The 14,400-nt window shown below is 44.2% G+C and overlaps 1 protein-coding gene across 1 annotated transcript in view; it reads right to left on the minus strand.

Moving 5' to 3' along the window:
* The window catches only part of USP3 (ubiquitin specific peptidase 3), a 78,160-nt gene extending 65,214 nt beyond the window's left edge, over window positions 1-12,946 (minus strand). Inside the window, exon 1 of the mRNA XM_084781192.1 lies at window positions 11,294-12,946. Coding sequence (XP_084637318.1) covers window positions 11,294-11,384 — 91 coding nt within the window. The 5' untranslated portion in view covers window positions 11,385-12,946. The remainder of the gene's footprint in view (window positions 1-11,293) is intronic.
* Between the last annotated feature and the right edge of the window lie 1,454 nt (window positions 12,947-14,400).

Raw genomic sequence — 14,400 nt, forward strand, 5'->3', positions numbered from 1 at the left:
ATGGGACTGTATGAAGAAATAGAAAAAATACAATGTGGGCATGTGTTTATTTAAATGTTCCCAAAGAGAGTAACTACATTCTATTTTTTTGTAAAGATTTGTATTTTTTAACTATTTGCATGTGTCTGTGCCCTTGAGAATTCAGGTACCACTAGAGTCCAGAAGAGGGCATCAGCTCCCCTGGGCTGGAATCACAGGCTGCAGTGAGGCCTACGGTGAGGCCTGGGAATGGGCTGGTCCTCTGAGCCACCACTCCAGCACCTCAACGTTCTAGTAAGCAGTCACCTGCAAACTCCACAAGAATTAGCTACTTCAATTCTTGAAATAGCTATTTTGCTTAACAAAACAAAGGTTGGATTTTTCTTTACAACAGATACAATTTCAAATCTGACAATCTTCCAAAATCTACACCTATTAACTATTTTTTTAGAGCTAAAAAATTATTTTTTAATGAGTGTCTAAAACAACCAAATAAAAATACTGAAAAAATCAATGAATTTTTAAAAAATGAATTTAAGCCCTAGGCCTAACTTCTCATAACGAATGTTGAACCTGACTAGCTACTGCACACGCTAGGTGCAGTTTGATCTGTTAGTTATACCACAGTTTCCTTAGAAATGCTGATTTGAAGCCGGGCAGTGCTGCACACCTGTAATCCCAGCACTTGGGAGGCAGAGGCAGGCGGATCTCTGTGAGTTCGAGGCCAGCCTGGTCCACAAAGTGAATCCAGGATAGCCAGGCCTGTTACACAAAGAAACCCTGTCTCAAAAAATTTGAATTAAGTCAAATTGAATCAAATTTGAATTAAATTAAATTCAAATTTTACCACATGAAAGTAAAAATATTTTTTTTTTCTGAGACAGGGTTTTTCTGTGTATCTCGAACTCATGGAGATCTGCTTGCCTCTGCCTCCTGAGTGCTGGGATTAAAGGCATGCACCACCACCGCCTGGCTGAAAGTAAAATTTTAAATTATTTTATCAATAATAATGTTGTTCTATGGTCTCTACATAATACAGGTTTTTTTTTAATCTCTATTTCATGTGTATAGGTGTTTTGCCTGCCTGTTTATCTGTGCATCATGTGCATGCCTGGTGCCTGGGGAAGTCAGAAGAGGGCATCAAATTCCCAGGAGGAAGTTAGAGACGGCTGTGAACTGCCATGTGGGTGCTGGAATCAAACCAAGATCCTCTGGAAAAGCAGCCAGCCCTCTCAACCACTGAGCTGTCTCTCCGGCTCCCTGTCTAGATGCTTTATAAACACCTAGTATACGACAAGACTTTTGTAAAATATCTATGACCACAGGGAAACATTTCATTACAGATATCTGTTTCCTAAAAAATTTACTTTTCTCTTCAAAAACTTAAAGAATTTACATCCCAGCAAGGTGTGATGGCTCACACCTGTACTTACAGCTATTTGGGAGGCTGAGGCAGGACTACTACCACAGATCAAGGCCAGACTAAGACATCTCAAAAATCAATAAAAAAGTCAAAAAGGAAACTTCAGGTTAGTCAGCAAGGACAAAGGCTTAAAGAAGCTAAACAGTGTACTCTCTTACAACTCGCTCTATTAAATCTACAAGAATACAGCAGTCTCACGTTAGCGATGAGAAAAAGAGTATACTAACAGTCCCTAAAAGCCAGTCTTTTTTTTTTTTTTAATATGGAATGCTTCAGGATTTTGCGTGTCATCCTTGCGCAGGGGTCATGCTAATCTTCTCTGTATCATTCCAATTTTAGTATATGTGCTGCCGAAGCAAGCACCTAAAAGCCAGTCTTAAGGACAGTCCAAAGATAAAAAGACAAGCAGATTTCTACAGGGAAGGCTATCTCCAACCCAGCTAAAACAAAAAATAAAAATAAAAATAAGCAAGTTATAGTATCTACTCAAGAATGGAAAACTCAATTCTAAAGCAGATTAAATCCAGATACTATCTTTAAAAGATATAAACTGGTTTATCTTAAAAATAAAACAGCCAGTCGAGTATGGTAGAACACCCCTTTAATCCCAGCACTAGGGATGCAATAACTGGTAGATTGCTGTGAGTTCAAAGCCAGCCTGGGCTACAACGTGAGTCCAGAAAAGCCAGGGCTACACAGAGAAACCCTGTCTTGAAAATCCAAAAATAAATAAGTAAATAAAACAGCCAAGTCCTTTCTCAAAGAACCCTGTAAAATTAAGCTAACTACAATTTATTGCTAAGTATCCAGCTAGCACAACCACTTAAGACAAGTGCAAATTCATTTTATAATGTCCAAGTTTAATTTCTACTTTTTTCTTTTCTGTTTGTTGTTATTGTTGTTTAGTTTTTGGTTGTTGATTTGTGTTTCTGAGTCAAGAGTTTCTTTGTGTAGCCCTGGCTGTCCTTGAACTCCCAAGCACTAGGATTAAAGGTGTGTACCACAACCACCCAAGTTTTATGCATCTGTAAACACACACACACATACCTACACCTAAGTGTATCTCACAAGGAGGGAATCTGTCTTAAAATGGGCAATCTAAAGATTGTAATTTACTTTTATAGGAAATACCCCTAGAAAGCCAGGCAGTGGTGCCAAATGCCTTTAATCCCAGCACTGAGGAGGAAGAGGCAGGCAGATCTCTGAGTTTGAGGCCAGGCTAGGAAAGCCCAAGCTATACAGAAAAACACTGTCCCAAATATCAAAAAAAATAAAATAAAGGAAGAAAAGGAAGCACACCTGGAAAATATTAGAATATAACTAAATATAATCAACATGTTGCCTAAGAACAGATTCCAGATAACCTCCAAATCACCAGAGGTAAAATTCCATAGCTTCAGAAATCTCTTCCACTTCTACAGGGCACAAACTTCTTGTACTAGAAATAAAATGAAACCAGCAAGGAGAAGGGAACTGAACTGAAAGAGGGTTTTTTTTTAAAATATATATTCATTTATTATATATACAGTGTTCTGCCTGCAAGTACACATGCTACCCAGAAGAGGGCACCAGATCTCATTCTCGATTGGTTGTGAATCACCATGTGGTTGCTGGGAATTGAACTCAGGACCTTTCGAAGAAAGACATTTTTTTTAAACAACCATAAGTTGCTGCATTTTTTGTGCCTATATTGAGGGGGCAGTTATATTCTGTTATGTCTGTATGGTGAATTGAGGATAATTAAGCTGACCTTCAAGGCTGTTCTCTTCCCATTTATATAAACAACTCTTTGTGCTCATTTGCAGGCATTCTAATCAATAAACTGGATCATGAAAGTCAAATACCAAATTTTGAACTGTGAAATTTAAGATATTCTCCTATCAAAAATCTTCCAGCTGGGCGTGGTGGTGCATGCCTTTAATCCCAGCACTCGGGAGGCAGAGGCAGGTGGATCTCTCGGAGTTCGAGGCCAGCCTGATCTACAAAGTGAGTCCAGCACAGCTAAGTCTACACAGAGAAACCCTGTCTCAAAAAAAGAAAAAAAAATTCCAAGGAACTCATTTCAAACATGTTTCCAAGCCCTTTAAGTCCCTTAAATTACTAAGCATTAAGTTTCTAAATGACAAAATAAAAACCTCACTCTCAAAAAGACAAGTTAAAAGTTTGATGGTTATCTTTAAGCTTTGAGCTATCGTTTAATACCCATAACATCTGAAGCAACTCCTAACCTTTGTCTCAGTTTCACAATCTATAAATCAGGGAATTGTACAAGGATGGGTAGTTAATTAAATTAGTCAGGATAAAACTCTGGCAAGTTGCTTTGAAGTTACTTATGTTGTTCTCAGTTCTCCTCCTACTCAGTAAAACTAAGAGATGAGAAAGCATCTGAAATTTCTATAGATAATAACATCTGCAGACTCATAGTAGTTTTTAAAAAAAAGATGGTTTATATTTACAAGTTTCTAAGCCAAGTTCATTCAACAGTTGCCACAGATTTCAATATAAGACTGCAAAAAAAAATTAACACTTTTTTGGTGAATATAATTTGCGTCTCAATGGTATCTATTCTTACCTACATTTCCAAAACAGACTGTTACATAAAAATCTCAGAGCATCTTGAGAGGTCTTGGCACAAGACAAATCCAGGTAAGATGAACAAGCTGTTACTGTAGCTGATACTATTCTCAGCATTCTCAACTGTCAATCAAGGTGAGACTCATCCCAAGCACACCCTGCAAGTACCAGCCCCCACTGAGAATCTATCAAAGTACTTCCTCCTCAGCCATCTGTCCAGGAAAGCACTATGAAAACACCTAGAGCATTTGCTCTATCTGAAAAGGATATGAATAAACCAAACACTGACAGACTGCACAGCACTCTCTACTGCAAAGCTTTCTTTCTATTAAATCCCTTCTCAAGCTTGGGCTGAACACAAAACATTTATAGAAGTTCCAAACTACAGCTTAATCAAAGACTATTTCCCACACTCCCAACAAAGACATATGTTAAACATGAAGGAAGTGTTCAATTGGGGGGAGCATATTAAGAAAAAGTTTACTGTAAATTAGAGGACTCAAAATTTAAAACAATTTAATTACTCACTTAGATACTAGCTACTCATTATTTTGCTTACTGCCTACAAATAGTATAAAGTTGTTAGCATCTCTTTAGTCTGAAAGAGCACAAATCTTTCATATTCCAGTGCAGATGAAAACTGCAGGCATTCCAATGAGGTCAGCAATATGGTTCAGCAGGCAAAGGCACATGCCACCAAGCCTGATGACCTTAGATCGCTGCAAAGGAGAGGGACAATTCTTGCAAGTTATCTTCTAATCTCTAATGTTTCAATCTCTCTCCTCCTGTCTCTCTCTCTTCTCTCTTCTCTCTTCTCTCTCTCTCTCTCTCTCTCTCTCTCTCTCTCTCTCTCTCTCTCTCTCTCTCTCTCTCATTCTCTCATTAAATTTCAATGAGGAATTCTAATGTTATAAAAATAACCCACTTTGTAGACCAGGCTGGCCTCAAACTCAGAGATCTGCCTGCCTCTGCCTCCTGAGTGTTGGGGTTAAAGGTGTGCGCCACCATGCACAGCATCTTATAAAATCTTACTGTTAATGGTATCAATGTAAAGAATGGTTATAATTATCTTGAGGGTAAATGAGTTCCAGGAAAACAAAGAGTTCTAATTCCTCCCCCAGCCCAACCTTTTCCTCTTCGTAGGCCATGCAGGATGTTCTTCAGTATATTGCTTGGAAAAAACATGTGATCACAGAAGAAACCAGCATGGCCCAACCCTTCAGCTTCAGCCTTGTCAAACACAAGCAGCAGCTGTCAGTTCCAGGGTTCTCCAATCCACTATCAATCACTCAGACGCTGTGGGAACAGGCTGAGGCTGCTTATGGTTCTGGGCTAGGGTGCAGAAGGACACTTCCAACATGACTAAAAAGACAACTCTATTGATTTAGGTTTTACAAATATTACTAAAGGGTAGTTCAAATCCTCCTGAAAATACACAAAGTTCAAATCACTATGAAGAATATCAGCTACCCATTTGACTTAAATGGCCCTGCTCACTGACAACTAATTTTCCATCTGCCTATCAATCTGTATGCCCACACTGCCAGAAGACTACAAATTCTGTGCTAGCAAGGTCATTAGTGGTCACTTGCTTACAATCCAGCTTTCTGACTAAAATGCTGGGAAGGGAAGGCAAGGGAAAAAGCATTCCAGGGAATAAATTCATTTCATCTGCATTTATTCTCAACACGAAGTTACAGACCATTTCATAATCTACATGAAAAAACTTTACCAAGCAAGCATTTACTGAGTACACCACTGCAGTAGATATTTAGTAAACAAAGCACAGACTGCTACTTAAAAGTAGTGAATTTTCCAGGCGTGGTGGCACACGCCTTTAATCCCAGCACTTGGGAGGCAGAAACAGGTGGATCGCTGTGAGTTCGAGGCCAGCCTGGTCTACAAAGGGAGTCCAGGACAGCCAAAGCTACACAGAGAGACTCTGTGCCGAACTCCCCTCCCCAAAAAAAAGTAGTGAATGTATTCAACTTTGGTGAACTAAATAACTGATCCTATTTAGAAAATTTAGTCCAAGGGACAAAGTAGTCTTCTTTACATGTAGGCTGAGAGAAATGGGATACAAAATAACCCATCACTCCATCAGGAGGACATCTTACCTTCCTCAGATCAGTCCATTACAAATTTATTACCACGGACAAAGAACCAGTCAGCACCTCATCCTACTAAAAGGATCTTTTAAAAAAAATAAAACATAAAGATGTATCTCCAATAACCCCTCCAAACACAAACTAGAGATCAATCCCATCACTCTTTTTTCTGAATAGAGTGCTTTAAGGGTGAAAATATACTTGAAATTTAGAGGCTCCCTCAACTCTCTGAAGAATTAATCAGGGAGAAATTATCATGACTTTCCTAGTAAAGTAGCTCCAAATCAACAGCACTAAAAAGCAACCCTAAAATCCATGTACTTGGCTATTCCTTGGTTTAAAACAGTATTGTTTGGCATATATTTTTTAAGCTCTTCATCGGTTTTTCTTTTCTTTTTCTTTTGTTTTTTGAGACAGGGTCTCTTTGTGTAGCCTTTGCTGTCCTGGACTTGCTTCTGTAGACCAGGCTGGCCTCGAACTCACAGCCATACACCTGCCTCTGCCTTCCAAGTACTGGGATTTAAGGTGTGCACTAACACCATCCAGCTATTCTTTTCTTTTTTTAATCTGTCTTGTCACTGATTAAACTTTCCACCTACAAAAATAAGGAATGCCCAAATCTCCGGCACCTGAAAATAACATCTGGTGTGCACAGAACACACAGCTTGAGAGACTGGCCCATTTAAACTTTGTAATTTAAAACTAGAATGTTCTTAGCCATAATTAGGCATAAATCAGCTTTCACCTTATTAGGAGATTGCTATTTTCAACATTTACCTTAAACTACTACATGAATTTATCTTTTTTTTGGGGGGGGGGGGCGGTTCAAGATAAGGTTTCTCTGTTTAATAGCCGTGGCTGTCCTGGAACTCTTTGTAGACCAGGCTGGCCTCGGAACGCAAGAGATTCACCTGTCTCTATCTCCTGAGTGCTGGAATTAAAGGTGTGCACCACCACACCCGGCTATGGATTTACCTTCTAACCAGTGAACTTCCTGACTCTCCAACTAGCTTAGACTTTCCAGCCTCGTGTATTTCTCTAATTTTGTAATTCTAGTTTGAAAAGAGGAGGTGTCCCTAACCATTTACCTATGGATCTTAAAGTAGGATCTTGAACCATAAGACTTCAGGGGTCGCCAGGCGTGGTGGCACACGCCTTTAATCCCAGCACTTGGGGAGACAGAAGCAGGTAGATCCCTGTGAGTTCGAGGCCAGCCTGGTTTACAAAGCAAGTCCAGGACAGCCAGGGCTACACAGAGAAACCCGGTCTCAAAAAACAAAAAAAGCAAAAAACAAAACAAACAAACAAAAAACTTCAGGGGTCCTTTTTCAAAGGGATTTTCCTGGCTGACATTTAGAAAGAAAGAAAAAGATATTATTATGTTACTTGGGGTTTTGTTTGTGTTTCAAGACAGTTTCACTATGTAGCCCAGGCTGTCCTGGACTTGTTTGGCAGACCAGGCTGATCTCAAACCTGCAGAGATGCACCTGCCTCTGCTCCTGTGTGCTGGGAGGGGCACCACCACCACCTAGCTTTATTATATTACTTTGAATGTTTCTCTTCAATCTCCCAAGAGCACAAATGGAGTTTTCTAGATAATATGTGAAGTATGGTATCTCAAGGGGACTACATGCAGAAGCAGATGTGAGAAACCAGCTGACTTCCTGTAAGATAAAGCACAAAAAATTGGAGGGTGGTGGCAGAGGCAGGCAGATCTCTGTGAGTTCAAGGCCTGTCCAGTCTTCACAGTGAGTTCCATGACAGTCAAGGCTATACTGTCTTGAAAAAACAAAACCCAAAACCAAAAAGAACATATAAATTTAAGAAGCTAACAAAACAAAACAATAAAAGCCGGGCATGGTGGCGCACGCCTTTAATCCCAGCACTCAGGAGGCAGAGACAGGCGGATCAATGTGAGTTCAAAGCTAGACAGGTCTGCAAAGTGAGTCCAGGACAGCCAAGGCTACACAGAGAAACCCTGTCTTGAAAAAAACAAAACAAGAAGCTAATCTTCCTATTAAGCACTGTTCTAAAAAAAATGTTTGCATAAACTGTCATTTCTGTTAACCAGTATTAAATTTACTATTGTTACAATTAAGTCAGCACCTAAATATTTAGTTTTAATTGTATTTTCTATTATGATACTAATAGGTATAAGCCACACAAATACCCAGGGTTTTGAAAAATGTTGATACTATAAAGAGGTCTTGCAAACAAAAAGTTGTATGAAGCACTGTAGTATACAACTACATAACCTAACACACGCAGTGATCTCCATGGCTAAGCAGGTCGAGTTAGTTCTAAAGTATTGTTATTCCTTACCACCTAATCTTGCTGAGTTCTCTATCTCCTTGTAAAACAATTCATCATAAAAGCCAATGTGTTTGGGCTCCATTTAGTGGGCTTTAGACATTTAATTATCAGAGTCCTATTTATAAAAATGTTCTAGTCTGTGATACCATGAATTAAACACCAGAAAGCAGCATTTCTCGTGTGGGTTGTGTGTGCGTGTGTGTGTGTGTACGCGCGCATCCTTGCTCATCCTAACAGAGACTTGTGAAGTAAATGCAAAGTACTGCTCTTTTTCCAGATGACATAATGAAACTCAAGGAAACAGAGCGCTGGTCCAAGGAGGCACTGCCTGCTAAAGTCTCGGCTGTTGTTCTTTTGCAATATGCTTGGATGTCTCACTGGGGCATAATTGTGAGCTCCCAAAGAAAATAAGACGGGGGCATGACTTTTATTGTCCGGGTGCCAAAACAGGGATTTTCTCCTCCTCAATAAGAGTGTAATCAGACTCAGTACCAGTCAGAGCATTATTTCAACACACTGGCTACCCTTCTAATCTCCTACCAAAATAATAAATAAATAAATGCTGGCGTATTAAAGGAGAAAAAAAAATCCAGAATACATAACACCCCAAGATGATGAGTTAGTTAGTAAGGGACTGCAGATTTACCAATCATTTAATTACTGAAACTACAGGCAGGCAAGAACAAGATCACGCTTAATACAATAACATTTGATTGTTCCAGCAAAGGGTGCCAGCAGGTTAAAATGGGAGGCCCACATGAAATGAGCTTGAGACAGAAGAAAACACCCACAGAGTTGTGAAACTAGCTTTATTGGTCCTACAAATGCAAGTGGTTAGACCCACCCTCCAAAGCAGGGTCAGAGGCTACCATGTGCTGCACGTTGTAAAGACGCCACCCTCTGCCCCCAACAGAAATCACCCTTCCATTACTAATTTGTTCTTGGTTTTTTCAGCACACATCTCCCAGTTACGCTCCATTTTAATATGCTGGGTTCCACAAGAGAGGCTTCATTTACTGCATCTCTTTTCCCCCAGTCAAAGTGGACTCCCTGACTGATGGAGACAAGGCTGACTCACAACAGGATATCTGCCACTTGCATAATTCTTGTCTTTTTTTAGATGCATGTGCACAAGGAAGCCATTTCTAAGTTTGATGTGACTTTACACAAGGGGGAAGAACAGGCTTGAGCTGATGCGCCTGCCTCTGAATCCCTGTAGTGGACCACAGATGAGCAAGAGGGAGTGCCCCATTCCTTGTGAGGTGTATGCTTTTCCTAGTTGCAGTGTGTGTGTGTGTGTGTGTGTGTGTGAGAGAGAGAGAGAGAGAGGGGGGGGGGTTGTGACAAATCTCTCGAAAAAAAATTCAGCTATAGCACATAGCTATAACTAATCAGCTAACAGACCACCGGTCCATGTGTGATAGACCTTTTTGTTGTTATGTTCCAAGCCCAAGGCTCACTGTTGAAGATGTATTTACAGGTATGAGCCCATTCACACAAGTTCCTGCATTCCCACAAAGAACTGCAATACCGGCCCAGCATGGCAGCACATGCCAATAATCCTTGCACTCCAGGCACCTTGGGCTATAACAGAGACCCAGTCTCTAAAACCAAAGGAACTGCAATAGTGCCCTATGAAACCAATTAACTGGTTAATTTTTAAAGGCTTCATGCAGAAAAAGACACCTGACTTTACAAAGGTGAGCAGGACACCCTGTCTTGGAGCTCCAGGAAACTGCAGTTATTTCTATTCCGTATCCTGGAGGATAGTTTTCTTTGTGCCACCCCATATGTTTTGCGTCAAGAACATAACCACCTTTCAAGAAGTAACCTGTCGAAAGTATCAAAGGAGTCTCTAAACTACCTTCCCAGCTCCAGCCCAACTCAGGATGAGAAACCACTCCGCTGAATCGCACCACCGTCTTCCAGCTTCGTAAATGAACTTGATTTCTGATGCACACGAGTCACATTTTACACTACAGCCCAAGCTGCCAGTGATGATCTTAAAGCTCATAAACAAAGACCAGCGTCGGCACCAGGGCCCTACCAGGAAGTAATCAAAGCCGGGTGGCCGGTCCGACCTTAAGTCGGGGCAGACAATGAGAGGGCACCGGGGCTTCCAAGGGGGCAGAAGGAGTTAACGCTTAAGAAACTCAAAAGCATAACATAAACCTAAGATGTGTCTTACACGCTCAAGGGAATTCCCAACGCAACTCCGGCCAACCCGAAAGACCGTCTCGGGACAATCTTCTAAAGGAAAAAAAAAAAAAGAACCAACCCTCGAGCCGCCCCTCCAAAGCAGCTGTTGGCTGCCTTCTCCCGAGCTTTTGGACCCCGCAGCCTGTTTTCAAACTTCACCCGCCTAGGCTGAGGCAAGACTCGGAGGCGAGCCTTCCCCAATGTAGTCGGCTCAGGGGCTGCGGGGGCCGAGGAGCCTGTGGGAACCCCGGGGAAACCGGGCTCCGAAGGGGCCCGCGAGCCGGGCAGTCCAGACAAAGCTGCGACCGCAGAGCGGAGCTTTTCCTGTCCGGCCCACGGGGGGGACCGAGAGGCCGGCCCCGCCACACGTGGGGCGGCACGCGGGGCCGGCCCTTATGCTCGCGGAGCCTCGGGGTGCGGGCCGCCGCGTCATCCTGCCGCCGCGCGCTCGCTCCGGGCCCCGGCGGGCCTCTTCTCTGCCGGCCCGGCCGTCGGGCCGCGCGAAACAAAGGAGCCGCCGCCGCCGCGCCCGCCGCCGCCGCGCCGCGTCCCCTCGCCCCGCGCGCCCGGGCCCGGCTTCCCCTCAGCCTCCCCGGAGGCCGCGCGCCAACCCACCCGCGGCCCTTCGACGGCAAGGCCTGGGCCAGAGCCGGGACCTCGGGTGCGCGGCCGGCCAGCCCCGGGGGCCCGCACTCACCGCTGCAGCACCAGGACGACGGGGAGCCGTTGGGGAACTTGGCTGAGTCCGGGGCGATGCAGACGCTGGAGCTGAGGTGTGGACACTCCATGGCCACGAGGACGGCGGCGGGGACGGCCGAGGCTCTGGGGCGGAGGGACTCCGGAGGCTCCGTCTGGGGTCGCTCCTGGCCCGGCGCTGGGCAGACGGCGGCTGCTGCGTCCCAAGCCTTTGCGTCAAAGAAAGCGAGGGCTTCCGGGCGCCGGGTTTTGCCGCCCGCCGTCTCCCGGCGCCCCGCTCCAGAGAACGTGGAAATCCGGACTCCTGTTTCTGCCGCCGCCCGGAGACAGTAGGCTTCCGCCTTCTCTGGATGCCCCGCCCACCTCCGCTGGTCACGCCCCCGGGCCCGGGCCCGCCCCGCCCCGCCCCGCTCCGCTCCCCCCCCCCCCGCGTTAGCCCGAGGGCCGGGCTTTGGCCCCACCCGCTGCTGACGTAGAGCCCCGCAGGGATTGTGAAGTGACTTTTCCCCCCAACTCTGACTGTCCCAGGCGGCGGCGGAAGAGTCTTAGGACCCCGGCAAGTGTGGGTACTCAGCCGGGGCAGACCGGTCAGGACCGCTGCGTCTACTGCAGTGAGTCGACTACTAACTACAGCGAGGCTTGGAGGTAGAAGATGTGTCCACACTGCAAAGTGTGCGGAAAATGAAAACCCACTCGCACCGACAAGCATCGAAGCCCCATTTTACACAGGAAGAAACAGGCGAGGGGACTTTTGGGGCGTGACCCTCGGTGGCCCAGCCGGCTGCAAAAGGCCCAGAACAGTCCTGACTTTCTCGTGTTCTGAACTCTGGCCTGAGAGCGTCACCTGGGTGCTTCATGGCCAAGGCCCGCAGGGCTGCCTGTGTCCCTGAGCCCAGGCCCTGCTATTATGACTCACTGTGTTATCTCCTGCCCATTGGGGGAATGTTCATACCTATACGTCTCTAAATTGAATGAAATAACAAATCTGGTTTGTTGTGCAAGGTCTGGGTTACCAGATAATTAAAAACAAAAACAAAAAACTGCAGCCTCTCTGTGAGGCTCCCACAAACCTACAGTTGGGTTTGTTTGTTTGTTTGTTTGTTTGTTTTGTTTAACCTGGTGACAGAGCCGCGTAGCATAAGGCAAGGAGAGAGGGAAGACCGATGTGGCAATCCTTCCGGCAGGAAAGCAAAGGTCAGGAAATGATTAACCGGCTGGGCCGGATAGTGGTTAGTTAGTGCAGGCCACCTCCCTGAAGTACACGCCCCTTGCACCCCTTAAGCCACTACTCCACCCTGCAGCCTTCTGCCTGATACTGTCCACCCACCTAGGGCTTCTCTGCCCACGGTGGTATTTCAGATTCGTCAGTCAAAGCTCCTGTCACTGTCCCAAGTTATATATGGTTGCTGTTAAATAAACAAGGCTTGGGCCGGTTTTGACAGCAAGGAGCTGTGGCAATCAAGCAGCCAAATGCGTATTCAGATTATCTTTGCTGGCTACTTAATGGCGAACCTTAGCTACTCCCCTCAAGTCTTTCCTCACCAAGAAAAACAATACTTATCTCTGCGAATTCCTACCCTGTAGAAATTAACAGATAAAGTTTGTTTTTCTTCTTTTAAAAAAACAAAACCGAAAAAGAAACCCCATCAGGTGAAGTCTTCTTCCTTGGGAAAAGAGAAGAAAATAAACAATATTTGTACTCTGTTCAATCTCGTCCACCTATTTGTCTTACAAGTCTGACTCAAGCCACCTCCTCAGTGTCCTTCTGGACAGCTGCCCTCATCCAACACATCCACAGCCCCTCACTGAGCGCGGAGCTTGCTCCTGGCCCATGCTGTCTTTCATATTAGCTTGTCATGCCATGTTCTTTTTAACCTTTGAAACACTGTTTTTCTAATCCCCTAGACTTCAGTTTAACCATCACTTCCTAACTCCTATCACTTCCTACCTCCTACTGGAGGCCTTTCCTGACCCTGCTCCAGCCCCCGGTTACCTCCCAGGGTGTGATGGCCTTGAGTGCCCCTACAGTGCCTTTTAAAAACACTCTTGTTGTATGTAATTATTTGTTTAATGTCTGTCCTCCCCCTTGGAGGTCCATACTGGTAGCAAACAAGTCTGCCTGGTTTCCTGCTCTATTTCTAACAAAACATGTAGAACTTGGAGGATGTCCAATACACACGAGTTCAGTGGATTGATGACGTCCAATACATGCATGTTCAGTGGATGAGTGACATCCAATACATACGTGTTCAGTGGATGAATGAAAAGGGATGGGTCTCAAGATCCAGGAAGCTAGGAGCTTAAGAAGAAGGCCCCGTCAATGGAGAGTCCATTCCCCCTTCTCAGAAATGATCGTTCAATTAGCATTATCTTCTGAGTTTATAAATTTAAAAGGAACTGGAAAAGTACCTTGTAAACTGTAACTGCTAAAGAAACAATTGTTACAAGCAGGGTGTGGTGGCCCATGCCTTTAATCCCAGCACTCGGGAAGCAGAGGCTGGTGGATCTCTGAGTTCGAGGCCAGCCTGGTCTACAAAGTGAGTCCAGGACAGCTAAGGATACACAGAGAAACCCTGTATCAAAAAATAAAAAATAAAAGAAAGAAACAATGTTACAATTTTTAGTAGTGTTTTCTCTCAATCAGAATTAAAAAACAAACAAAAAACTTTGCCAGGTATGGTGGCCTACACCTTTAATCCCAGCATTCAGGAGCCAGAAGTAGGCAGATTGCTTTGAGTAGGAGGCCAGGCTGGGAGAAAATCTGTCTCGGAAAACAACACAAAAAATAACAAAAAATCTTGGAGCAGGATCCCTAATTTAGTCACCTCTGATGACAGTTGTCCCTCAGAGGACAAATTCTAACAGGTAATCCAAAGGCAAGAGGGGGGGAAGGGGGGATTTACTTGTAACCCTAAAACTGAATTTTCCTAGTCTTTGAAAATCATCACAGAAGACAAAAATAAAACCGCAGTGAGTAAATGTGTCAAATGGGGGAAGACCACAGGGCACACTGTGAAATCTGCCTTTTCAAACCCCTGTCTTCTGCAGCTGCTTTTAATACAATGTTCTCTTCTTCTTGGCCGGCATCCCCTTGGCACCAAAGAACAC

The sequence above is a fragment of the Acomys minous genome (genome assembly GCF_964271855.1).
Source record: "Acomys minous genome assembly, chromosome: 5".
Lineage (NCBI taxonomy): Eukaryota > Metazoa > Chordata > Mammalia > Rodentia > Muridae > Acomys > Acomys minous.